Source organism: Haliaeetus albicilla (genome assembly GCF_947461875.1).
Source record: "Haliaeetus albicilla chromosome Z unlocalized genomic scaffold, bHalAlb1.1 SUPER_Z_unloc_1, whole genome shotgun sequence".
Taxonomy (NCBI): domain Eukaryota; kingdom Metazoa; phylum Chordata; class Aves; order Accipitriformes; family Accipitridae; genus Haliaeetus; species Haliaeetus albicilla.
The window spans coordinates 280,597-303,639 of record NW_027212410.1 but is presented as its reverse complement, the minus strand read 5'-3'; the positions used below and the strand labels follow the sequence as shown (position 1 = coordinate 303,639).

General features: G+C 55.5%; 6 protein-coding genes across 20 annotated transcripts in view; 5 read left to right on the top strand and 1 right to left on the bottom strand.

Moving 5' to 3' along the window:
- Positions 1-202: 202 nt before the first annotated feature.
- Positions 203-1,422, top strand: LOC138684018 (interferon-like). The gene has a single exon (XM_069777750.1). It carries the CDS (start codon positions 504-506, stop codon positions 1,077-1,079), a length of 576 nt encoding a protein of 191 aa, XP_069633851.1. The 5' UTR covers positions 203-503; the 3' UTR covers positions 1,080-1,422.
- A 1,929-nt stretch (positions 1,423-3,351) lies between these two features.
- Positions 3,352-4,571, top strand: LOC138684015 (interferon-like). Its single transcript, XM_069777747.1, has one exon. It carries the CDS (start codon positions 3,653-3,655, stop codon positions 4,226-4,228), a length of 576 nt encoding a protein of 191 aa, XP_069633848.1. The 5' UTR covers positions 3,352-3,652; the 3' UTR covers positions 4,229-4,571.
- Positions 4,572-6,500: 1,929 nt separating this feature from the next.
- On the top strand, positions 6,501-7,720 carry LOC138684016 (interferon-like). Its single transcript, XM_069777748.1, has one exon. The coding sequence runs from the start codon at positions 6,802-6,804 to the stop codon at positions 7,375-7,377; it is 576 nt and encodes a 191-aa protein (XP_069633849.1). The 5' UTR covers positions 6,501-6,801; the 3' UTR covers positions 7,378-7,720.
- A 1,929-nt stretch (positions 7,721-9,649) lies between these two features.
- Positions 9,650-10,869, top strand: LOC138684017 (interferon-like). Its single transcript, XM_069777749.1, has one exon. It carries the CDS (start codon positions 9,951-9,953, stop codon positions 10,524-10,526), a length of 576 nt encoding a protein of 191 aa, XP_069633850.1. The 5' UTR covers positions 9,650-9,950; the 3' UTR covers positions 10,527-10,869.
- Positions 10,870-12,793: 1,924 nt separating this feature from the next.
- On the top strand, positions 12,794-14,013 carry LOC138684019 (interferon-like). Its single transcript, XM_069777751.1, has one exon. It carries the CDS (start codon positions 13,095-13,097, stop codon positions 13,668-13,670), a length of 576 nt encoding a protein of 191 aa, XP_069633852.1. The 5' UTR covers positions 12,794-13,094; the 3' UTR covers positions 13,671-14,013.
- Positions 14,014-17,326: 3,313 nt separating this feature from the next.
- LOC104315786 (ubiquitin-associated protein 2-like) overlaps positions 17,327-23,043 on the bottom strand; it is a 79,488-nt gene continuing 73,771 nt past the window's right edge. For 12 of the 15 annotated variants that reach the window (XM_069777760.1, XM_069777764.1, XM_069777761.1 and 9 more), the window contains 4 exons: positions 21,199-21,265; positions 19,673-19,868; positions 18,364-18,455; positions 17,327-17,476 (listed from right to left, as the gene is read on the bottom strand). In XM_069777760.1, coding sequence (XP_069633861.1) covers positions 17,342-17,476; positions 18,364-18,455; positions 19,673-19,868; positions 21,199-21,265 — 490 coding nt within the window. In that variant the 3' untranslated portion in view covers positions 17,327-17,341. The remainder of the gene's footprint in view (positions 17,477-18,363; positions 18,456-19,672; positions 19,869-21,198; positions 21,266-23,043) is intronic. The other 3 variants (XM_069777753.1, XM_069777756.1, XM_069777759.1) reach the window with 1 other exon arrangement.

Sequence of the window (23,043 nt, the reverse complement as noted above, 5' to 3'; positions counted from 1 at the left end):
GGCGAGCCACAAGTGAAAGGAAAACAGACCACAACCAGCACCAGGGCATTACAGGCGGAAAAGACACTTGGCCAGGAAGGGAAACTTCAGCTGCAGAAAAGAGGCACCACAGCTCGCCCCGCAGGACACACGGAAACCCTAACGCACCTCCCCGGCACAGCTGCCCCCAAGGGCTCTGCCCCAGCGCTTTCGCATCCAACACTCAACCACTACTGCCAACCTCCCCCCAACACGCCACCAGCAAAGCACCGCCACCGCCCTCCCCACGCACGGCCACCCCACCAACGCACTTCCCCGAGACCACCACAGCCACCAGCCAAAACCGAAAACCACAGCCGGAAACTCGCTGCAATCGGAAAGCGAGGAAGGCAAAGCCGCGGCACCACATAAAGCCGCCCGCCCGGCAGCACCCCAAGCACAGCGCCCACCCGCACCACCACCACCACACCAAGCCTGACCAGCCTCCTGCCCAGCACCACCCACGCAGCACCCACAGCCCCACCATGGCTGCGCCCGCAACCCCACAGCCCCGCCGGCCGCACGGCGCCACGGCGCTCCTGCTCCTCCTGCCGGCTCTCGCCACCGCCCTCGCCTGCCACCACCTGCGTCCCCGCGACGCCACCTTCCCCTGGGACAGCCTCCAGCTCCTCCAGGCCATGGCTCCCAGCCCGCCGCAGCCCTGCCACCACCAGCAGGCGCCCTTCTTCCCCGACGCCCTCCTCCACACCGACCACCCACAGCAAGCCGCCGCCACCGCCCTCCGCATCCTCCAGCACCTCTTCGCCACCCTCAGCAGCCCCACCACCCCCCAACACTGGGACGCCCAGGCACGACACCACCTCCTCAACAACCTCCACCACCACATCCACCAGCTCCAGCAGTGCCTGCCAGCCAACGCCACGCTCCTCCAAGGCCGAGGGCCCCGCAACCTGCTGCTCAACGTCAACAAATACTTCCGCCACATCCACGACTTCCTCCACACCCACAACCACAGCGCCTGCGCCTGGGACCACGTCCGCCTCGAAGCTCGCGTCTGCTTCCAACACCTCCACAACCTCACCCGCACCATCCCCAGTTAGCCCACCGACCCCCACCAACCCCCACGGCCCCACGCCCCGCCGCCACCACCACCACTTCTGCACCACCGCCCCATCCCCGCCTCTGCCCTCCCGCCTCCCCTGACCCACGGCAAGAGCCGACGCAAGAACCGCCCTCCACCCTCGGCCTCCGACGACGGCTCCTCTCTTTAGAGACCGTCTTCTATTTATTTTCACAATGGTTTTTATCTAGCTATTTATTCACCTATTTATTCGACAGAAAAATAAAGACCTGTTGCAAAAAGCTTGCCCGTGCCTCTTGTCTCAGAAGCGCAGGAAACGAGCCGCTGGCCTGGCCTGGCCTCGACTAGGCTGGGCTGGGCTGGGCTGGGCTGGGGGGAAGCCGCCTCCACTCAACACCTCCTCCTCCAGGCCCTGCTCCAAACAGGGCTCTGCACACATCCCGGGCCCACTCTTCGCTTTGGCACCTCCCCAAGGAGGCGCTTTCCTCAACCGCTTCCGAAAAACTCTGCCAGGGGCTAGCCGTCGGCATCACAATCGCCTCTTCGGCCCTTGTCTCCTCAACGTCCTCCCCCTTCCACCCCGCTTTAGACCCACTCAGCAGCAGCTCCGCAGTCCTCACTACGGGGAAGACGCGGACCTCTTGGGCCGGGTCCAGAGGAGGGCCACCAACATCATCAGAGGGATGGAACACCTCTCCGGTGAGGACAGGCTGAGAGAGCTGGGGTTCTCCAGACAACTGGAGAAGGGAAGGCTCCGCCGAGACCTCACTGCGGCCTTTCAATACTTAAAGGGGGCTCAGCAGAAAGACGGGGACAGACTTTTTCATGGGGCCTGTAGCGGTAGGACAGGGCGCAACGGCTCTACACTACAAGAGGCGAGATGCAGACTAGATACAAGGAAGACGTTTCCTACCATCGGGGCGCTGCAACACCGCAACGGCTGGCCCAGACAGGTGGTAGCTGCCCCATCCCTGCAAACATTCACGGTCCGGTTGGACGGGGCTCTGAGCAACCTCATCGAGTCGAAGACGGCCCTGCTCGCTGCTGGGGGCTTCGACCAGATGGCCCTTCAAGGCCCCTCCCCACCCAAACCATTCCACGATTCCAAGGCGACGACGCACGGCAGACATCATCGCTTTGATGAGGCCGAGCGCGGCCACTCTCGACGCTTCAGGCATTCTCCACGACAAACCCTCTCGCTGCGCTGCTTGAAGACACCTTGCAGCACCAACCGGAATAGGGCAACACGGACAAGGTCCGGACACGGACCTCCACCACCACCACCACCACCACCACCACCACGCCACCTCCTGCGGTGACGGCACCTAGGTACGCCACATCACCGTGCACGTGCCAGCACCCCCAGCACAGCATCCGCCAACACAACGTTGCCTGACAAGACCACGGCTCCCAGCCCGCCACCACCACCCGCACGCACTTCCCCTCTTCCAAAAGCTTCCAGAAAACACGGGGCAGCCTCTCTCGCACCAGCAGAGCACGATCCTCGCTGCTGGAAGGGACCCGAAAACCTCAGCGAGTGCAACCTCCACCGCCTCCTCCCCCCCACCGGAGATCTACAGCCAGAGCACAGCTGGCTCAGCTCCACCTCCAGAGGACTCTCGGACACCCCTCCTGTAGGGGCGCAGGCCATCCCTAACGCAAGACCCTTCGCTTACGGGGCACATCTTCCTCTTTGCGAGGAACTCCAGACACCTCTGGCGAGGAGGCACGGAAAACACAGCAAGACTCCTGCTGCGGGGGCGCACGCACGGCACCACAGCCAGCGACCCGACGCAGCAGCGAGAGCAGGAGCAAAACTCTCCCCTTTTTCCCCTTCCTTCTTCCTCAAGCCTTTCCTCCTGCCTTTCTTCCCCATTCTCACCAGCTTCAAACACACGAGCGGGGGCAGCCCCAGCCACAAACACTTCCAAAGCTCAAGTGCCTACACCCAGAGCCACCCCCTCGCACGCCGACGCCACCCCCAGGCCCTCGCTCCACGAGGGGACTCCCCAGGCTCTGCCAAGTGACATCACTTCACAAGCCTTCCCAACACGAAAAGAAAAGAAAGACCAGCTAAGACGAACACAAAGGCGAGCCACAAGTGAAAGGAAAACAGACCACAACCAGCACCAGGGCATTACAGGCGGAAAAGACACTTGGCCAGGAAGGGAAACTTCAGCTGCAGAAAAGAGGCACCACAGCTCGCCCCGCAGGACACACGGAAACCCTAACGCACCTCCCCGGCACAGCTGCCCCCAAGGGCTCTGCCCCAGCGCTTTCGCATCCAACACTCAACCACTACTGCCAACCTCCCCCCAACACGCCACCAGCAAAGCACCGCCACCGCCCTCCCCACGCACGGCCACCCCACCAACGCACTTCCCCGAGACCACCACAGCCACCAGCCAAAACCGAAAACCACAGCCGGAAACTCGCTGCAATCGGAAAGCGAGGAAGGCAAAGCCGCGGCACCACATAAAGCCGCCCGCCCGGCAGCACCCCAAGCACAGCGCCCACCCGCACCACCACCACCACACCAAGCCTGACCAGCCTCCTGCCCAGCACCACCCACGCAGCACCCACAGCCCCACCATGGCTGCGCCCGCAACCCCACAGCCCCGCCGGCCGCACGGCGCCACGGCGCTCCTGCTCCTCCTGCCGGCTCTCGCCACCGCCCTCGCCTGCCACCACCTGCGTCCCCGCGACGCCACCTTCCCCTGGGACAGCCTCCAGCTCCTCCAGGCCATGGCTCCCAGCCCGCCGCAGCCCTGCCACCACCAGCAGGCGCCCTTCTTCCCCGACGCCCTCCTCCACACCGACCACCCACAGCAAGCCGCCGCCACCGCCCTCCGCATCCTCCAGCACCTCTTCGCCACCCTCAGCAGCCCCACCACCCCCCAACACTGGGACGCCCAGGCACGACACCACCTCCTCAACAACCTCCAGCACCACATCCACCAGCTCCAGCAGTGCCTGCCAGCCAACGCCACGCTCCTCCAAGGCCGAGGGCCCCGCAACCTGCTGCTCAACGTCAACAAATACTTCCGCCACATCCACGACTTCCTCCACACCCACAACCACAGCGCCTGCGCCTGGGACCACGTCCGCCTCGAAGCTCGCGTCTGCTTCCAACACCTCCACAACCTCACCCGCACCATCCCCAGTTAGCCCACCGACCCCCACCAACCCCCACGGCCCCACGCCCCGCCGCCACCACCACCACTTCTGCACCACCGCCCCATCCCCGCCTCTGCCCTCCCGCCTCCCCTGACCCACGGCAAGAGCCGACGCAAGAACCGCCCTCCACCCTCGGCCTCCGACGACGGCTCCTCTCTTTAGAGACCGTCTTCTATTTATTTTCACAATGGTTTTTATCTAGCTATTTATTCACCTATTTATTCGACAGAAAAATAAAGACCTGTTGCAAAAAGCTTGCCCGTGCCTCTTGTCTCAGAAGCGCAGGAAACGAGCCGCTGGCCTGGCCTGGCCTCGACTAGGCTGGGCTGGGCTGGGCTGGGCTGGGGGGAAGCCGCCTCCACTCAACACCTCCTCCTCCAGGCCCTGCTCCAAACAGGGCTCTGCACACATCCCGGGCCCACTCTTCGCTTTGGCACCTCCCCAAGGAGGCGCTTTCCTCAACCGCTTCCGAAAAACTCTGCCAGGGGCTAGCCGTCGGCATCACAATCGCCTCTTCGGCCCTTGTCTCCTCAACGTCCTCCCCCTTCCACCCCGCTTTAGACCCACTCAGCAGCAGCTCCGCAGTCCTCACTACGGGGAAGACGCGGACCTCTTGGGCCGGGTCCAGAGGAGGGCCACCAACATCATCAGAGGGATGGAACACCTCTCCGGTGAGGACAGGCTGAGAGAGCTGGGGTTCTCCAGACAACTGGAGAAGGGAAGGCTCCGCCGAGACCTCACTGCGGCCTTTCAATACTTAAAGGGGGCTCAGCAGAAAGACGGGGACAGACTTTTTCATGGGGCCTGTAGCGGTAGGACAGGGCGCAACGGCTCTACACTACAAGAGGCGAGATGCAGACTAGATACAAGGAAGACGTTTCCTACCATCGGGGCGCTGCAACACCGCAACGGCTGGCCCAGACAGGTGGTAGCTGCCCCATCCCTGCAAACATTCACGGTCCGGTTGGACGGGGCTCTGAGCAACCTCATCGAGTCGAAGACGGCCCTGCTCGCTGCTGGGGGCTTCGACCAGATGGCCCTTCAAGGCCCCTCCCCACCCAAACCATTCCACGATTCCAAGGCGACGACGCACGGCAGACATCATCGCTTTGATGAGGCCGAGCGCGGCCACTCTCGACGCTTCAGGCATTCTCCACGACAAACCCTCTCGCTGCGCTGCTTGAAGACACCTTGCAGCACCAACCGGAATAGGGCAACACGGACAAGGTCCGGACACGGACCTCCACCACCACCACCACCACCACCACCACCACGCCACCTCCTGCGGTGACGGCACCTAGGTACGCCACATCACCGTGCACGTGCCAGCACCCCCAGCACAGCATCCGCCAACACAACGTTGCCTGACAAGACCACGGCTCCCAGCCCGCCACCACCACCCGCACGCACTTCCCCTCTTCCAAAAGCTTCCAGAAAACACGGGGCAGCCTCTCTCGCACCAGCAGAGCACGATCCTCGCTGCTGGAAGGGACCCGAAAACCTCAGCGAGTGCAACCTCCACCGCCTCCTCCCCCCCACCGGAGATCTACAGCCAGAGCACAGCTGGCTCAGCTCCACCTCCAGAGGACTCTCGGACACCCCTCCTCTAGGGGCGCAGGCCATCCCTAACGCAAGACCCTTCGCTTACGGGGCACATCTTCCTCTTTGCGAGGAACTCCAGACACCTCTGGCGAGGAGGCACGGAAAACACAGCAAGACTCCTGCTGCGGGGGCGCACGCACGGCACCACAGCCAGCGACCCGACGCAGCAGCGAGAGCAGGAGCAAAACTCTCCTCTTTTTCCCCTTCCTTCTTCCTCAAGCCTTTCCTCCTGCCTTTCTTCCCCATTCTCACCAGCTTCAAACACACGAGCGGGGGCAGCCCCAGCCACAAACACTTCCAAAGCTCAAGTGCCTACACCCAGAGCCACCCCCTCGCACGCCGACGCCACCCCCAGGCCCTCGCTCCACGAGGGGACTCCCCAGGCTCTGCCAAGTGACATCACTTCACAAGCCTTCCCAACACGAAAAGAAAAGAAAGACCAGCTAAGACGAACACAAAGGCGAGCCACAAGTGAAAGGAAAACAGACCACAACCAGCACCAGGGCATTACAGGCGGAAAAGACACTTGGCCAGGAAGGGAAACTTCAGCTGCAGAAAAGAGGCACCACAGCTCGCCCCGCAGGACACACGGAAACCCTAACGCACCTCCCCGGCACAGCTGCCCCCAAGGGCTCTGCCCCAGCGCTTTCGCATCCAACACTCAACCACTACTGCCAACCTCCCCCCAACACGCCACCAGCAAAGCACCGCCACCGCCCTCCCCACGCACGGCCACCCCACCAACGCACTTCCCCGAGACCACCACAGCCACCAGCCAAAACCGAAAACCACAGCCGGAAACTCGCTGCAATCGGAAAGCGAGGAAGGCAAAGCCGCGGCACCACATAAAGCCGCCCGCCCGGCAGCACCCCAAGCACAGCGCCCACCCGCACCACCACCACCACACCAAGCCTGACCAGCCTCCTGCCCAGCACCACCCACGCAGCACCCACAGCCCCACCATGGCTGCGCCCGCAACCCCACAGCCCCGCCGGCCGCACGGCGCCACGGCGCTCCTGCTCCTCCTGCCGGCTCTCGCCACCGCCCTCGCCTGCCACCACCTGCGTCCCCGCGACGCCACCTTCCCCTGGGACAGCCTCCAGCTCCTCCAGGCCATGGCTCCCAGCCCGCCGCAGCCCTGCCACCACCAGCAGGCGCCCTTCTTCCCCGACGCCCTCCTCCACACCGACCACCCACAGCAAGCCGCCGCCACCGCCCTCCGCATCCTCCAGCACCTCTTCGCCACCCTCAGCAGCCCCACCACCCCCCAACACTGGGACGCCCAGGCACGACACCACCTCCTCAACAACCTCCACCACCACATCCACCAGCTCCAGCAGTGCCTGCCAGCCAACGCCACGCTCCTCCAAGGCCGAGGGCCCCGCAACCTGCTGCTCAACGTCAACAAATACTTCCGCCACATCCACGACTTCCTCCACACCCACAACCACAGCGCCTGCGCCTGGGACCACGTCCGCCTCGAAGCTCGCGTCTGCTTCCAACACCTCCACAACCTCACCCGCACCATCCCCAGTTAGCCCACCGACCCCCACCAACCCCCACGGCCCCACGCCCCGCCGCCACCACCACCACTTCTGCACCACCGCCCCATCCCCGCCTCTGCCCTCCCGCCTCCCCTGACCCACGGCAAGAGCCGACGCAAGAACCGCCCTCCACCCTCGGCCTCCGACGACGGCTCCTCTCTTTAGAGACCGTCTTCTATTTATTTTCACAATGGTTTTTATCTAGCTATTTATTCACCTATTTATTCGACAGAAAAATAAAGACCTGTTGCAAAAAGCTTGCCCGTGCCTCTTGTCTCAGAAGCGCAGGAAACGAGCCGCTGGCCTGGCCTGGCCTCGACTAGGCTGGGCTGGGCTGGGCTGGGCTGGGGGGAAGCCGCCTCCACTCAACACCTCCTCCTCCAGGCCCTGCTCCAAACAGGGCTCTGCACACATCCCGGGCCCACTCTTCGCTTTGGCACCTCCCCAAGGAGGCGCTTTCCTCAACCGCTTCCGAAAAACTCTGCCAGGGGCTAGCCGTCGGCATCACAATCGCCTCTTCGGCCCTTGTCTCCTCAACGTCCTCCCCCTTCCACCCCGCTTTAGACCCACTCAGCAGCAGCTCCGCAGTCCTCACTACGGGGAAGACGCGGACCTCTTGGGCCGGGTCCAGAGGAGGGCCACCAACATCATCAGAGGGATGGAACACCTCTCCGGTGAGGACAGGCTGAGAGAGCTGGGGTTCTCCAGACAACTGGAGAAGGGAAGGCTCCGCCGAGACCTCACTGCGGCCTTTCAATACTTAAAGGGGGCTCAGCAGAAAGACGGGGACAGACTTTTTCATGGGGCCTGTAGCGGTAGGACAGGGCGCAACGGCTCTACACTACAAGAGGCGAGATGCAGACTAGATACAAGGAAGACGTTTCCTACCATCGGGGCGCTGCAACACCGCAACGGCTGGCCCAGACAGGTGGTAGCTGCCCCATCCCTGCAAACATTCACGGTCCGGTTGGACGGGGCTCTGAGCAACCTCATCGAGTCGAAGACGGCCCTGCTCGCTGCTGGGGGCTTCGACCAGATGGCCCTTCAAGGCCCCTCCCCACCCAAACCATTCCACGATTCCAAGGCGACGACGCACGGCAGACATCATCGCTTTGATGAGGCCGAGCGCGGCCACTCTCGACGCTTCAGGCATTCTCCACGACAAACCCTCTCGCTGCGCTGCTTGAAGACACCTTGCAGCACCAACCGGAATAGGGCAACACGGACAAGGTCCGGACACGGACCTCCACCACCACCACCACCACCACCACCACCACGCCACCTCCTGCGGTGACGGCACCTAGGTACGCCACATCACCGTGCACGTGCCAGCACCCCCAGCACAGCATCCGCCAACACAACGTTGCCTGACAAGACCACGGCTCCCAGCCCGCCACCACCACCCGCACGCACTTCCCCTCTTCCAAAAGCTTCCAGAAAACACGGGGCAGCCTCTCTCGCACCAGCAGAGCACGATCCTCGCTGCTGGAAGGGACCCGAAAACCTCAGCGAGTGCAACCTCCACCGCCTCCTCCCCCCCACCGGAGATCTACAGCCAGAGCACAGCTGGCTCAGCTCCACCTCCAGAGGACTCTCGGACACCCCTCCTCTAGGGGCGCAGGCCATCCCTAACGCAAGACCCTTCGCTTACGGGGCACATCTTCCTCTTTGCGAGGAACTCCAGACACCTCTGGCGAGGAGGCATGGAAAACACAGCAAGACTCCTGCTGCGGGGGCGCACGCACGGCACCACAGCCAGCGACCCGACGCAGCAGCGAGAGCAGGAGCAAAACTCTCCCCTTTTTCCCCTTCCTTCTTCCTCAAGCCTTTCCTCCTGCCTTTCTTCCCCATTCTCACCAGCTTCAAACACACGAGCGGGGGCAGCCCCAGCCACAAACACTTCCAAAGCTCAAGTGCCTACACCCAGAGCCACCCCCTCGCACGCCGACGCCACCCCCAGGCCCTCGCTCCACGAGGGGACTCCCCAGGCTCTGCCAAGTGACATCACTTCACAAGCCTTCCCAACACGAAAAGAAAAGAAAGACCAGCTAAGACGAACACAAAGGCGAGCCACAAGTGAAAGGAAAACAGACCACAACCAGCACCAGGGCATTACAGGCGGAAAAGACACTTGGCCAGGAAGGGAAACTTCAGCTGCAGAAAAGAGGCACCACAGCTCGCCCCGCAGGACACACGGAAACCCTAACGCACCTCCCCGGCACAGCTGCCCCCAAGGGCTCTGCCCCAGCGCTTTCGCATCCAACACTCAACCACTACTGCCAACCTCCCCCCAACACGCCACCAGCAAAGCACCGCCACCGCCCTCCCCACGCACGGCCACCCCACCAACGCACTTCCCCGAGACCACCACAGCCACCAGCCAAAACCGAAAACCACAGCCGGAAACTCGCTGCAATCGGAAAGCGAGGAAGGCAAAGCCGCGGCACCACATAAAGCCGCCCGCCCGGCAGCACCCCAAGCACAGCGCCCACCCGCACCACCACCACCACACCAAGCCTGACCAGCCTCCTGCCCAGCACCACCCACGCAGCACCCACAGCCCCACCATGGCTGCGCCCGCAACCCCACAGCCCCGCCGGCCGCACGGCGCCACGGCGCTCCTGCTCCTCCTGCCGGCTCTCGCCACCGCCCTCGCCTGCCACCACCTGCGTCCCCGCGACGCCACCTTCCCCTGGGACAGCCTCCAGCTCCTCCAGGCCATGGCTCCCAGCCCGCCGCAGCCCTGCCACCACCAGCAGGCGCCCTTCTTCCCCGACGCCCTCCTCCACACCGACCACCCACAGCAAGCCGCCGCCACCGCCCTCCGCATCCTCCAGCACCTCTTCGCCACCCTCAGCAGCCCCACCACCCCCCAACACTGGGACGCCCAGGCACGACACCACCTCCTCAACAACCTCCAGCACCACATCCACCAGCTCCAGCAGTGCCTGCCAGCCAACGCCACGCTCCTCCAAGGCCGAGGGCCCCGCAACCTGCTGCTCAACGTCAACAAATACTTCCGCCACATCCACGACTTCCTCCACACCCACAACCACAGCGCCTGCGCCTGGGACCACGTCCGCCTCGAAGCTCGCGTCTGCTTCCAACACCTCCACAACCTCACCCGCACCATCCCCAGTTAGCCCACCGACCCCCACCAACCCCCACGGCCCCACGCCCCGCCGCCACCACCACCACTTCTGCACCACCGCCCCATCCCCGCCTCTGCCCTCCCGCCTCCCCTGACCCACGGCAAGAGCCGACGCAAGAACCGCCCTCCACCCTCGGCCTCCGACGACGGCTCCTCTCTTTAGAGACCGTCTTCTATTTATTTTCACAATGGTTTTTATCTAGCTATTTATTCACCTATTTATTCGACAGAAAAATAAAGACCTGTTGCAAAAAGCTTGCCCGTGCCTCTTGTCTCAGAAGCGCAGGAAACGAGCCGCTGGCCTGGCCTGGCCTCGACTAGGCTGGGCTGGGCTGGGCTGGGGGGAAGCCGCCTCCACTCAACACCTCCTCCTCCAGGCCCTGCTCCAAACAGGGCTCTGCACACATCCCGGGCCCACTCTTCGCTTTGGCACCTCCCCAAGGAGGCGCTTTCCTCAACCGCTTCCGAAAAACTCTGCCAGGGGCTAGCCGTCGGCATCACAATCGCCTCTTCGGCCCTTGTCTCCTCAACGTCCTCCCCCTTCCACCCCGCTTTAGACCCACTCAGCAGCAGCTCCGCAGTCCTCACTACGGGGAAGACGCGGACCTCTTGGGCCGGGTCCAGAGGAGGGCCACCAACATCATCAGAGGGATGGAACACCTCTCCGGTGAGGACAGGCTGAGAGAGCTGGGGTTCTCCAGACAACTGGAGAAGGGAAGGCTCCGCCGAGACCTCACTGCGGCCTTTCAATACTTAAAGGGGGCTCAGCAGAAAGACGGGGACAGACTTTTTCATGGGGCCTGTAGCGGTAGGACAGGGCGCAACGGCTCTACACTACAAGAGGCGAGATGCAGACTAGATACAAGGAAGACGTTTCCTACCATCGGGGCGCTGCAACACCGCAACGGCTGGCCCAGACAGGTGGTAGCTGCCCCATCCCTGCAAACATTCACGGTCCGGTTGGACGGGGCTCTGAGCAACCTCATCGAGTCGAAGACGGCCCTGCTCGCTGCTGGGGGCTTCGACCAGATGGCCCTTCAAGGCCCCTCCCCACCCAAACCATTCCACGATTCCAAGGCGACGACGCACGGCAGACATCATCGCTTTGATGAGGCCGAGCGCGGCCACTCTCGACGCTTCAGGCATTCTCCACGACAAACCCTCTCGCTGCGCTGCTTGAAGACACCTTGCAGCACCAACCGGAATAGGGCAACACGGACAAGGTCCGGACACGGACCTCCACCACCACCACCACCACCACCACCACCACGCCACCTCCTGCGGTGACGGCACCTAGGTACGCCACATCACCGTGCACGTGCCAGCACCCCCAGCACAGCATCCGCCAACACAACGTTGCCTGACAAGACCACGGCTCCCAGCCCGCCACCACCACCCGCACGCACTTCCCCTCTTCCAAAAGCTTCCAGAAAACACGGGGCAGCCTCTCTCGCACCAGCAGAGCACGATCCTCGCTGCTGGAAGGGACCCGAAAACCTCAGCGAGTGCAACCTCCACCGCCTCCTCCCCCCCACCGGAGATCTACAGCCAGAGCACAGCTGGCTCAGCTCCACCTCCAGAGGACTCTCGGACACCCCTCCTCTAGGGGCGCAGGCCATCCCTAACGCAAGACCCTTCGCTTACGGGGCACATCTTCCTCTTTGCGAGGAACTCCAGACACCTCTGGCGAGGAGGCACGGAAAACACAGCAAGACTCCTGCTGCGGGGGCGCACGCACGGCACCACAGCCAGCGACCCGACGCAGCAGCGAGAGCAGGAGCAAAACTCTCCCCTTTTTCCCCTTCCTTCTTCCTCAAGCCTTTCCTCCTGCCTTTCTTCCCCATTCTCACCAGCTTCAAACACACGAGCGGGGGCAGCCCCAGCCACAAACACTTCCAAAGCTCAAGTGCCTACACCCAGAGCCACCCCCTCGCACGCCGACGCCACCCCCAGGCCCTCGCTCCACGAGGGGACTCCCCAGGCTCTGCCAAGTGACATCACTTCACAAGCCTTCCCAACACGAAAAGAAAAGAAAGACCAGCTAAGACGAACACAAAGGCGAGCCACAAGTGAAAGGAAAACAGACCACAACCAGCACCAGGGCATTACAGGCGGAAAAGACACTTGGCCAGGAAGGGAAACTTCAGCTGCAGAAAAGAGGCACCACAGCTCGCCCCGCAGGACACACGGAAACCCTAACGCACCTCCCCGGCACAGCTGCCCCCAAGGGCTCTGCCCCAGCGCTTTCGCATCCAACACTCAACCACTACTGCCAACCTCCCCCCAACACGCCACCAGCAAAGCACCGCCACCGCCCTCCCCACGCACGGCCACCCCACCAACGCACTTCCCCGAGACCACCACAGCCACCAGCCAAAACCGAAAACCACAGCCGGAAACTCGCTGCAATCGGAAAGCGAGGAAGGCAAAGCCGCGGCACCACATAAAGCCGCCCGCCCGGCAGCACCCCAAGCACAGCGCCCACCCGCACCACCACCACCACACCAAGCCTGACCAGCCTCCTGCCCAGCACCACCCACGCAGCACCCACAGCCCCACCATGGCTGCGCCCGCAACCCCACAGCCCCGCCGGCCGCACGGCGCCACGGCGCTCCTGCTCCTCCTGCCGGCTCTCGCCACCGCCCTCGCCTGCCACCACCTGCGTCCCCGCGACGCCACCTTCCCCTGGGACAGCCTCCAGCTCCTCCAGGCCATGGCTCCCAGCCCGCCGCAGCCCTGCCACCACCAGCAGGCGCCCTTCTTCCCCGACGCCCTCCTCCACACCGACCACCCACAGCAAGCCGCCGCCACCGCCCTCCGCATCCTCCAGCACCTCTTCGCCACCCTCAGCAGCCCCACCACCCCCCAACACTGGGACGCCCAGGCACGACACCACCTCCTCAACAACCTCCAGCACCACATCCACCAGCTCCAGCAGTGCCTGCCAGCCAACGCCACGCTCCTCCAAGGCCGAGGGCCCCGCAACCTGCTGCTCAACGTCAACAAATACTTCCGCCACATCCACGACTTCCTCCACACTCACAACCACAGCGCCTGCGCCTGGGACCACGTCCGCCTCGAAGCTCGCGTCTGCTTCCAACACCTCCACAACCTCACCCGCACCATCCCCAGTTAGCCCACCGACCCCCACCAACCCCCACGGCCCCACGCCCCGCCGCCACCACCACCACTTCTGCACCACCGCCCCATCCCCGCCTCTGCCCTCCCGCCTCCCCTGACCCACGGCAAGAGCCGACGCAAGAACCGCCCTCCACCCTCGGCCTCCGACGACGGCTCCTCTCTTTAGAGACCGTCTTCTATTTATTTTCACAATGGTTTTTATCTAGCTATTTATTCACCTATTTATTCGACAGAAAAATAAAGACCTGTTGCAAAAAGCTTGCCCGTGCCTCTTGTCTCAGAAGCGCAGGAAACGAGCCGCTGGCCTGGCCTGGCCTCGACTAGGCTGGGCTGGGCTGGGCTGGGCTGGGGGGAAGCCGCCTCCACTCAACACCTCCTCCTCCAGGCCCTGCTCCAAACAGGGCTCTGCACACATCCCGGGCCCACTCTTCGCTTTGGCACCTCCCCAAGGAGGCGCTTTCCTCAACCGCTTCCGAAAAACTCTGCCAGGGGCTAGCCGTCGGCATCACAATCGCCTCTTCGGCCCTTGTCTCCTCAACGTCCTCCCCCTTCCACCCCGCTTTAGACCCACTCAGCAGCAGCTCCGCAGTCCTCACTACGGGGAAGACGCGGACCTCTTGGGCCGGGTCCAGAGGAGGGCCACCAACATCATCAGAGGGATGGAACACCTCTCCGGTGAGGACAGGCTGAGAGAGCTGGGGTTCTCCAGACAACTGGAGAAGGGAAGGCTCCGCCGAGACCTCACTGCGGCCTTTCAATACTTAAAGGGGGCTCAGCAGAAAGACGGGGACAGACTTTTTCATGGGGCCTGTAGCGGTAGGACAGGGCGCAACGGCTCTACACTACAAGAGGCGAGATGCAGACTAGATACAAGGAAGACGTTTCCTACCATCGGGGCGCTGCAACACCGCAACGGCTGGCCCAGACAGGTGGTAGCTGCCCCATCCCTGCAAACATTCACGGTCCGGTTGGACGGGGCTCTGAGCAACCTCATCGAGTCGAAGACGGCCCTGCTCGCTGCTGGGGGCTTCGACCAGATGGCCCTTCAAGGCCCCTCCCCACCCAAACCATTCCACGATTCCAAGGCGACGACGCACGGCAGACATCATCGCTTTGATGAGGCCGAGCGCGGCCACTCTCGACGCTTCAGGCATTCTCCACGACAAACCCTCTCGCTGCGCTGCTTGAAGACACCTTGCAGCACCAACCGGAATAGGGCTGCACATAGAAGTTATGAATAGCAATATTTTCCCTCATTCATCCTTTCTATTGAGGTTAATGGATTTGTTAGGAATGTGTTTTCTCCTTGTTTTTTACTCTATTAATTGTTGACTAAGTATTTCCCCCTGATTTTTTTTCTCTCTGCTTGGTGTTACCACATGTGAATAACGTTAGAAGTCTAAGCTCCTGGCCCTACAATGGCAAACCTCCCCAGCTAGAGATATGTTCTGGTCTAGCCTCTGCATCTATCTGTGTCAGAGGTACATGGAAAAAAGCATTCCTGTCAAGAGAGCAACAAAAAAATTGAGTGAACACATGGGAAGCACACGCTGATAAAAGTCGAACCTCTCTTCTAGAAAACATTTTGCCTCTAGCTACTCTAACAGTATATACTGGGTTTGTGTGGTAAGGTCTTGGTAGTAAGGCGGCTACAGGGGTGGTTTCTGTAAGAAGCTGCTAGAAAGTTTCCCTGTGTCCAACAGAGCCATCACCAACCGGTTCCAGGACAGACCTGCTGCTGGCCAAGGCTGAGCCAATTAGTCACAGTGGTAGTGCCTCTGTGATAATATATTTAAGGAGGGAAAAAAAAGTAGCTGCAGTACAGAAAATGCAGCTGGAGAGAGGAGTGAAAACATGTAAGAGAAACAACCCTGCAGACCCCAGGGTCAGTGAAGAAGGAGGCGGACAAGGTGCTTTAAGCATTGTAGTAGATTCCCCTGAAGCCTGTGGGGAAGACCATGGTGAGGCAGGCTGTCCCCCTGCAGTCCATGGAGGTCCACGGTGGAGCAGATATCCACCTGCAGCCTGGGGAGGACCCCACGCTGGAGCAGGTGGGTGCCGAAGGAGGCTGTGACCCCGTGGGAAGCCTGTGCTGGAGCAGGCTCCTGGCACGACCTACGGACCCGTGAAGAGATGAGCCCACACTAGAGTAGGTTTTCTGGCAGGACTTGTGACCCCGCGGGGGACCCACCCTAGGGCATTCTGCTCCTGAAGGACTGCACCCTGTGGAAGGGACCCATGCTGGAGCAGTTCATGAAGAACTGCAGTGCATGGGAAGGACTCACTTTGGAGGTTTTGTGGAAGACTGTCTCCCCTAGAAGGAACCCCATGCTGGAGCAGGGGAAGATTATGAGGAGGAAGGAGCCGCAGAGAGAACGCATGATGAACTGACCACAAGCCCCATTCCCCATCCCTCTGTGCCACTGGCAGGGAGGAGGTGGAGAAAAGCAGGAGTGAAATTGAGCCTGGGAAGAAGGGGGTGAGGGAGGGGAGCAGCGGGGAGGGAAGGTTTATTTAAGATTTGGGTTTATTTCTCATTATCCTGCTCTGATTTGATTGATAATAAATTAAACTAATTTTCCCAGGTCCAGTCTGTTTTGCCCTTGATGGTAACTGGTGAGCAATCTCTCCCTGTCCTTACCTCGACCCACAAGCCTTTCTTTATTTTTGTCTTCCCTGTCCAGCTGAGGAGTCATAGAGGGGCTTGGTGGGCACCTGGCATCCACCCAGGGTCAAGCCACCACATCATGTCTCTCCTGGCCCCAGAACTACAAATATTTTGTCATTTTGCTGGGCTGAAAATAATCGTATTCATTTCAGTCGACAGTTCTTCCAAGGATCATGCCTTCATCGGTAGCTAAAATCTTCATTAATACACTCAACTTTATATTTTTAATTCAGGATGTGCAGCTGGACAGGGTTTTTTCTGGGACTTCCCTGTACTCACTTTTGACTCTCTGCCTCTGGCTGTCCCCAAACACCACATGGAAGACCTGGTACTGACTTGGACATTTAATTATGGCATTCATTCACTGATACTTCTTTTCCAGTTCACTGCTCATTGCTCAATTTCTTCCCCTACAGATACACTGAATCATTTAATCCTGTGACTTTCCTGTTACATACTACCAAACTTTCCCTCCAAAATCCTTATCTTAGTTTTCTGAAAACTATATTCTTTACCTTTCTGCAATCTTGGCTGAAGCTTTTTGTGAATCTGTCTGGGAGCTCAGCATCTCTCACACATCATTTACATTCTGGATCCAGATAAGGAATAAAACTTCATATACTCTCCCTCTGGCAGCCCACCTGCATTTGTTGCCATGACGGATACGCAAAGATCTGCACCTATGAGCACCTCCAAAACCTGTCAGATGCACCTACTGACTACCAATTTGTGTACTTGCTGTTCAACCCTACCTCTTGGTAAAAGAAAACATTCACATTCAGGTTTCAACTACAATTTGACAAAATGTCATACAACAACAATTGAAAATTTCTCCACTCACAAGCACAGAGCACACTTGCTTCTATTTACAGAATTTGCAGATGGAACAATGCACGATACAATAGTTGCTCTATATCAATTCACACCACCTAGAGAAACCGTTTGAGGATATTTAAAAAAACAGAACATAAAACATAAGGATAAGCTGTCAATCACCATTAAACAAATAAATTTGCATTGCACAAATTATCAAAACTGAAGATAACTTTTTTAAAATTAAACAAACAAAGCCATTTACTTACCATTGGCAGCCTGGATTGAAGCATCTGGAGATCATCATAACCATAAATCTGCTTAAAGACAGATAAAAATACAACATCATTGTAACACTTTTCTCTGACCAATTTGGGGATTTAAACAGAGTTTGACCTAGGCCTAGTCTATTTTAAAGGTGTACAGCTATACATCACACTGTGCCATCATGGTGCACTGTAGCATTTAAAGGCTAGTAATGCTAAGCTTAAAATGGCTTGTCACTCTGATGTTGTTTCTCAGTGACAGTAGTCCTCTGAGGAGAGTTTCACTGTCCCATCTTCAATACTGTTTTCACAGATGCATCATTCATCCACTTGTGAAAAATCTACAGGGCATTCAGATTTGGGAGTAACAGCAACAGCCTTCTTTGCTGCAATCATTACTTCTGAGAGTAACAGGATTTAAGATTTGATGATGAGTCCACAAAGTAACCTATGGTATCCCCTTGCATTCAGTGTGATACAGAAAGGTGATTAGAATAAAGTTTCCATGCAAAAAAACAGATAACCAAAATGTGTTGATCCTGGTCAGACATCAAAAAGCTATGTGCAATCTTTCAAAGTATGACAGACAGGACACATGGTACATTTCAACCATTACTATAGTAAATCTATTCCAGTAACACAAACCTGAATGAGTCTAATTTTACTCAAAGGCCCTAAAACCTGATATGACTGAAAACCATAGCAACATGCATGTTTAGCTTCAACAGCAGCCACATAAGTCTGTACCAACAGTTCTACAGTTTACTACCAGCAGCAAACCCCCACTGAATATATTTCATATATTCTTCAGCACTTGGAACAAGAATTCTAGGTGCAACATGTGCCAACAGAAATGCCTTGGCATAGACAGCAGCAGGTCTGGTGGGCCCACCTGCACCAAGGGTTAAGCAATTGAGGACAGGAACAATTAAATTGCTTACTGGGTAGGCAGGCAGAAGTCCTCCAGGTCCCACAATATACTGGTTATGCAACAAGGGCGGTACACCTTGGGGCAGGTTTGGGGGAGCTTTGCCTGTAGAATCAAAACACAGACACTTTAACAAGCCTTTAGAAAACAAAAGGCTTCAGCATCCAGACAAGATAGCTCACAAGCCCTGGCAGCTGCACTCTCATAGCTCGTAAAGAGCAGAACTACACAGAAGAATTTTGTGCTGGTTGATGAATATGCTCAAAAGAGCCTGAAGAGTTTAACCATGCCTCAAGGAAGGGAAAGCACAGGCTACTTCAGACTGAAGAGTCCCATCAGAGAACAGTTTGATTTTGCCATTTACTTTGTCCAAGAGGATTACAAGAATTACAGAAACTTCTCCTTTCCTCAGTCGTCTCCTCAAGGTAAAATTTAGGCACTGTTCTCAATCTAAGAAAGCAAATTCCCTCCTTCCATTTTCTGCTCTTGTCAACACATTTCCCCTTACCACCAGCAATAGACTGGAAAGCACTAAATGTTGCCAGCGTACTTTTTGTGGGTGACTTACTGCAGCTGAGAATAGGAAAGAGAGTAAGATTGAAACAGCTTCAGTTGCCTCCATGAAGCAGTGCTAGGAAGCAGAAGAGTAAAAAAAAATGCACTTTGGCCAGTCATCAAGACACTTAATTTACAAGATATGGGAATGAGAAATCCTTCTGTTAAAATCATTCACTTCCTTCCATAGGATTTCCTTTTAGCAGTTCAGGTTGATTCGAGAAGCAAAAGAGAATTCAGCATTACTTTCACTTCAGTGCAAGAAGCCTCCCCATCTTCTATTTTGCTGTGGAATGACCCAGACATCAGACACTTTTTTCCTTTCTGTAGATGTGGCAGTAGGGATGTGGCATATGGTAATGAGGACACTGCAGTGTATTTTGATACTGCCAAATGAATTCAAGCCACAGAGAATACTGAAATTAAAGCTAATGTGAACTCATAGCCAAGAGCTGATCACAACCTGGAATAAAAACTGGGTGAATCTCCTAGCCCAAAACTTCCACAGTCTGAACTGCCCTATTATCTATTTATAAAGTTCTTTGGGGATGGGATATCTTATATAAATGCCACATAACACCCTAACAAATATTTCAAATATAAAATAAGGTTGCCTGGTTTTGTGTAAGACAGCAAATAAAGCATGCTGAAAATGCTAGTCAAGAGTGTGGATTTCTTAGCATAGTTATGGCTGGTGAGATGCTCAACTGACAGCCCTGCTGACTGAAGTCCTCTGTCTATCCACATGTCACATTAATATTGCGAACCTGAAGACACTAAGGGAGCTGCCCGTGTGGTAGCAGCTGGTATAGACACACTGGTAACGCTCAGGCCAAGGCTGTTTGTAGTGTTCATACTGCTTGCCATGCTGACAACTGAAGAGGTGGTGCTAGTGGCTGAGGTTGAAGCAGTTGAAAAGGTTGTTGAGGGCTGGAGCGAAGTTGTGTTCTCAACACTAGTGTGCTAGAAAGGAGACAAAAAGAATGAGGATCACAGAGCAAATAAACCACTGTGGAAGATCCTTGGGGAAAAAAACCTAACCAAACCAAAAAAACCCCAACTACAATCTTTTAAGTAAGAGCAGTACATGCAAAAGATATGCATTATCTATATACCAAGCAAGCAACTAAGTTGCGTGCTTGTGAATTTTAAGTATTCAAAGAAAATTATTACAAGAGTTAAATTCAAACTGCTATATCATCACAAAAGTATACCACAGTAACTCAAATGTCACTCCATTGCATTATTTCTTGCTCTTTGCTTGTATACTCCTCCAAGCTAGTACTTATCTTAAACTCCTATATTCTTCCAAAAGACAGTATTTGTTTTCAAAATACAGGACACTGCTCTCGTGATTTCTCCAACACACTTGTGGAATTTAAAAAGTTAAAACTGTAGTGCCCCACAACAGAGTCCATGTGGTAAACTCAAACACAGACCAGATGTATTACAGGAACACATGAGGATAAAGTAGTTCCTAGATTGAATCCAGCACAATACAGTGCCTTAGCTGTAAGCCAATCACACTTGCAAAACAGTGTCATCAACACATAGAAGCCAAAACAACTCTTACAAGAAAAGAAGGACATTTGGATAAGTATGAATTTTTAAGTTACATATTCAGTAGGGATGGAGCATTACAAACCAAAATACAGGCATAAAGAAAAGCGGTAACCTATCTGCACACCCCATCTGGGATTGTACAGAAGTACCCCATCACAGAACAAGGCAGTGACTCTCTCATTTTTGTTTGTGAAACCTCATCTAGAGCACTGTGTTCACTACCATTTGCCTTGTTATCGCAAATGCATTAAATACATAGATGACAACAATGCCATATGGTAAACTCTAAAATCATCTGTCATAAGGCATTTCTCATGACATGTACCATTCCATCACCTGCATTTTGCCAGCGAACCTCTCCAGTTGAGACTGCTAACAGTCCACATTTTGGAGCAGTTTCAGACAGCCACTTCCAAAGATTTTTAAATTTTTTTTTAATATATGTGTTACAAAAAATTCTTTCTTTATTTCACCCTCCCTTGCTGGCACAGAAGTTTCCTCTGCAGTTGTGTGATTGGCAAGTCTCTGTAATAGCTGTTCCTGATCTAGTACGAATCACAAGTGGTAAAGACTTTTTTTACCACAAGAGGGCTGGCAGTCATTCTTCCCTGAGATAAGGCTCATTTCAGTTCTTTGTGTACTGGGACACAACGAACATTAAGAGAGGGTCTTAATTATCAGATAAACTGACTATATGCCAAACAGCTGTTGAAACGCAAACAGGACTTACTGCATGTGATGTGCTTGAAGACAACACTGAGGCAGGGGAGAGGCTGCTCTGATGATTGGAAAGGGAGCTAGAAAGAAATTGCAAAGAAATAATAAAATTTAATTTTTCCTAGAACTATTTTAAGTATGTACATGTATGTATATATACACATATATATACACACAGAGTAGATATTAGGATATTAGTTGAAGAATAAAAATTGTAGGGGTGTGTATATACATACACACACAGAGTAGGATATTAAAGGAAAAAATGCCTGTAGGGGTGTGTGTATATACATATATATGTGTATGTGTAGATATATACACACACCCCTACAGACAATTTTTTCTTTAACTAATATCCTACTACCTTTAAATGAAAAAAACTGAAGTACAGAGAGAATCATAACTAACAAGAAGCATCTAAAACACCATTTACTTGTAATTATCGATTTACTATATTTTTAGAAAAGCAATAGTTGCTACAAGAATTATGTAGCAATGACTCCAAGACACATGAAGTCCAAAACCAGAAGAAGGTTCACACAACACGTGCTTTGTTTCTCATTCCTTCCCTGAGCAACTGCTGCTGCCTGCCACAGGGCAATGACATTAATCAGGTTAGGCAGTACTTTGGTTTGACTCACTATGGTATTTCTCACGTCTTAACCTGCATAACATTAGTTCAACCAATTAGAACTGCATGGTATTTGCCCCATAACTTTGCCAAAAGCCCCCAACACATTCTCAAAAGACAGGGCTCAGAAAACCCCCAGCAAATGAAAAGCATCTGTGAAAGCCCAAAAATTAGCCATACTACTACAGAATCTGGCAATTTAATCAAGGCCAGTTCATACCACCACGCTCCACCAAAAGCCATTTCCTATTTGAAAAGATGAATCAGAACTATCAGTTCAGTTTTATACGTACATTGTATAGAATGAAAATAAAGAATCCCTTGCTGAAAAACATCTGCAGATAATTAATTTTAGGAAGCAACTCTGCTTTAGCACCACCTTTTTTCCCTAGCTGACCAGGCCTGTGAGCTTTTGGCAGTAACAGCAGCACCGACACTCATCTGTAATCCAAAGATCTTTAAATGTCTCCCTGAAAGGTGACTAAAACTGCTTCTTAAACATTTACACTGATAAAAGTTATACCTTACATTTGAGGTCAAGAACATAACTTACAGTACAGTACAAAATAAACAGAATGAACACTGAACAAACAAAACCAAGCCATAAAAAACATGTACAGTTTGGTGCTTAAAAAAGCCCCTCCTCATGTGAAATCAGAAGTAAGAGAGATCCTAACCATAACAAATATTTTCGTATTCCCTATGGAAATAGCCACAAGAAAATACAGCAGTTTTCATAGCAAAGCAGTGGGCTAAATTGTATGTCCTAATTTAAGGGCAAACACTTCTGGCAGCTCTTTGAGATGTGAGACCAGAATAAATCATGGCAGTTTCACAGACTAATTTTACTTTGATTCTTTAAAACTGTTCCCCATCTGCAGGAATTACAATGACACCACTTTAGGAAGCAAGGAAAGAAATAGTTCAGTCCAATATACGGTTTTAAACCACTCCCTCGCCCATTCTCCTCAGCTCTTCTAATAAGCCTTAATTCACCATCTGACCTATGGTAGAGACACAGACAAGAGCCACCAGCACAACAACATCACACATGCTCGGAATTCAGGCATCATCTTTTCATGGCACTTGGTATCTGCCCAACAGCACCAACCCTCCAAGTAAAATTTCTACCAACGTACACAGCTTTTGTGGGGAGATGATGTTTCTAATGCAAATGGAACAATTCTCGTTATTTGACATATTTAGCATTTTATTCAACAAAAACCA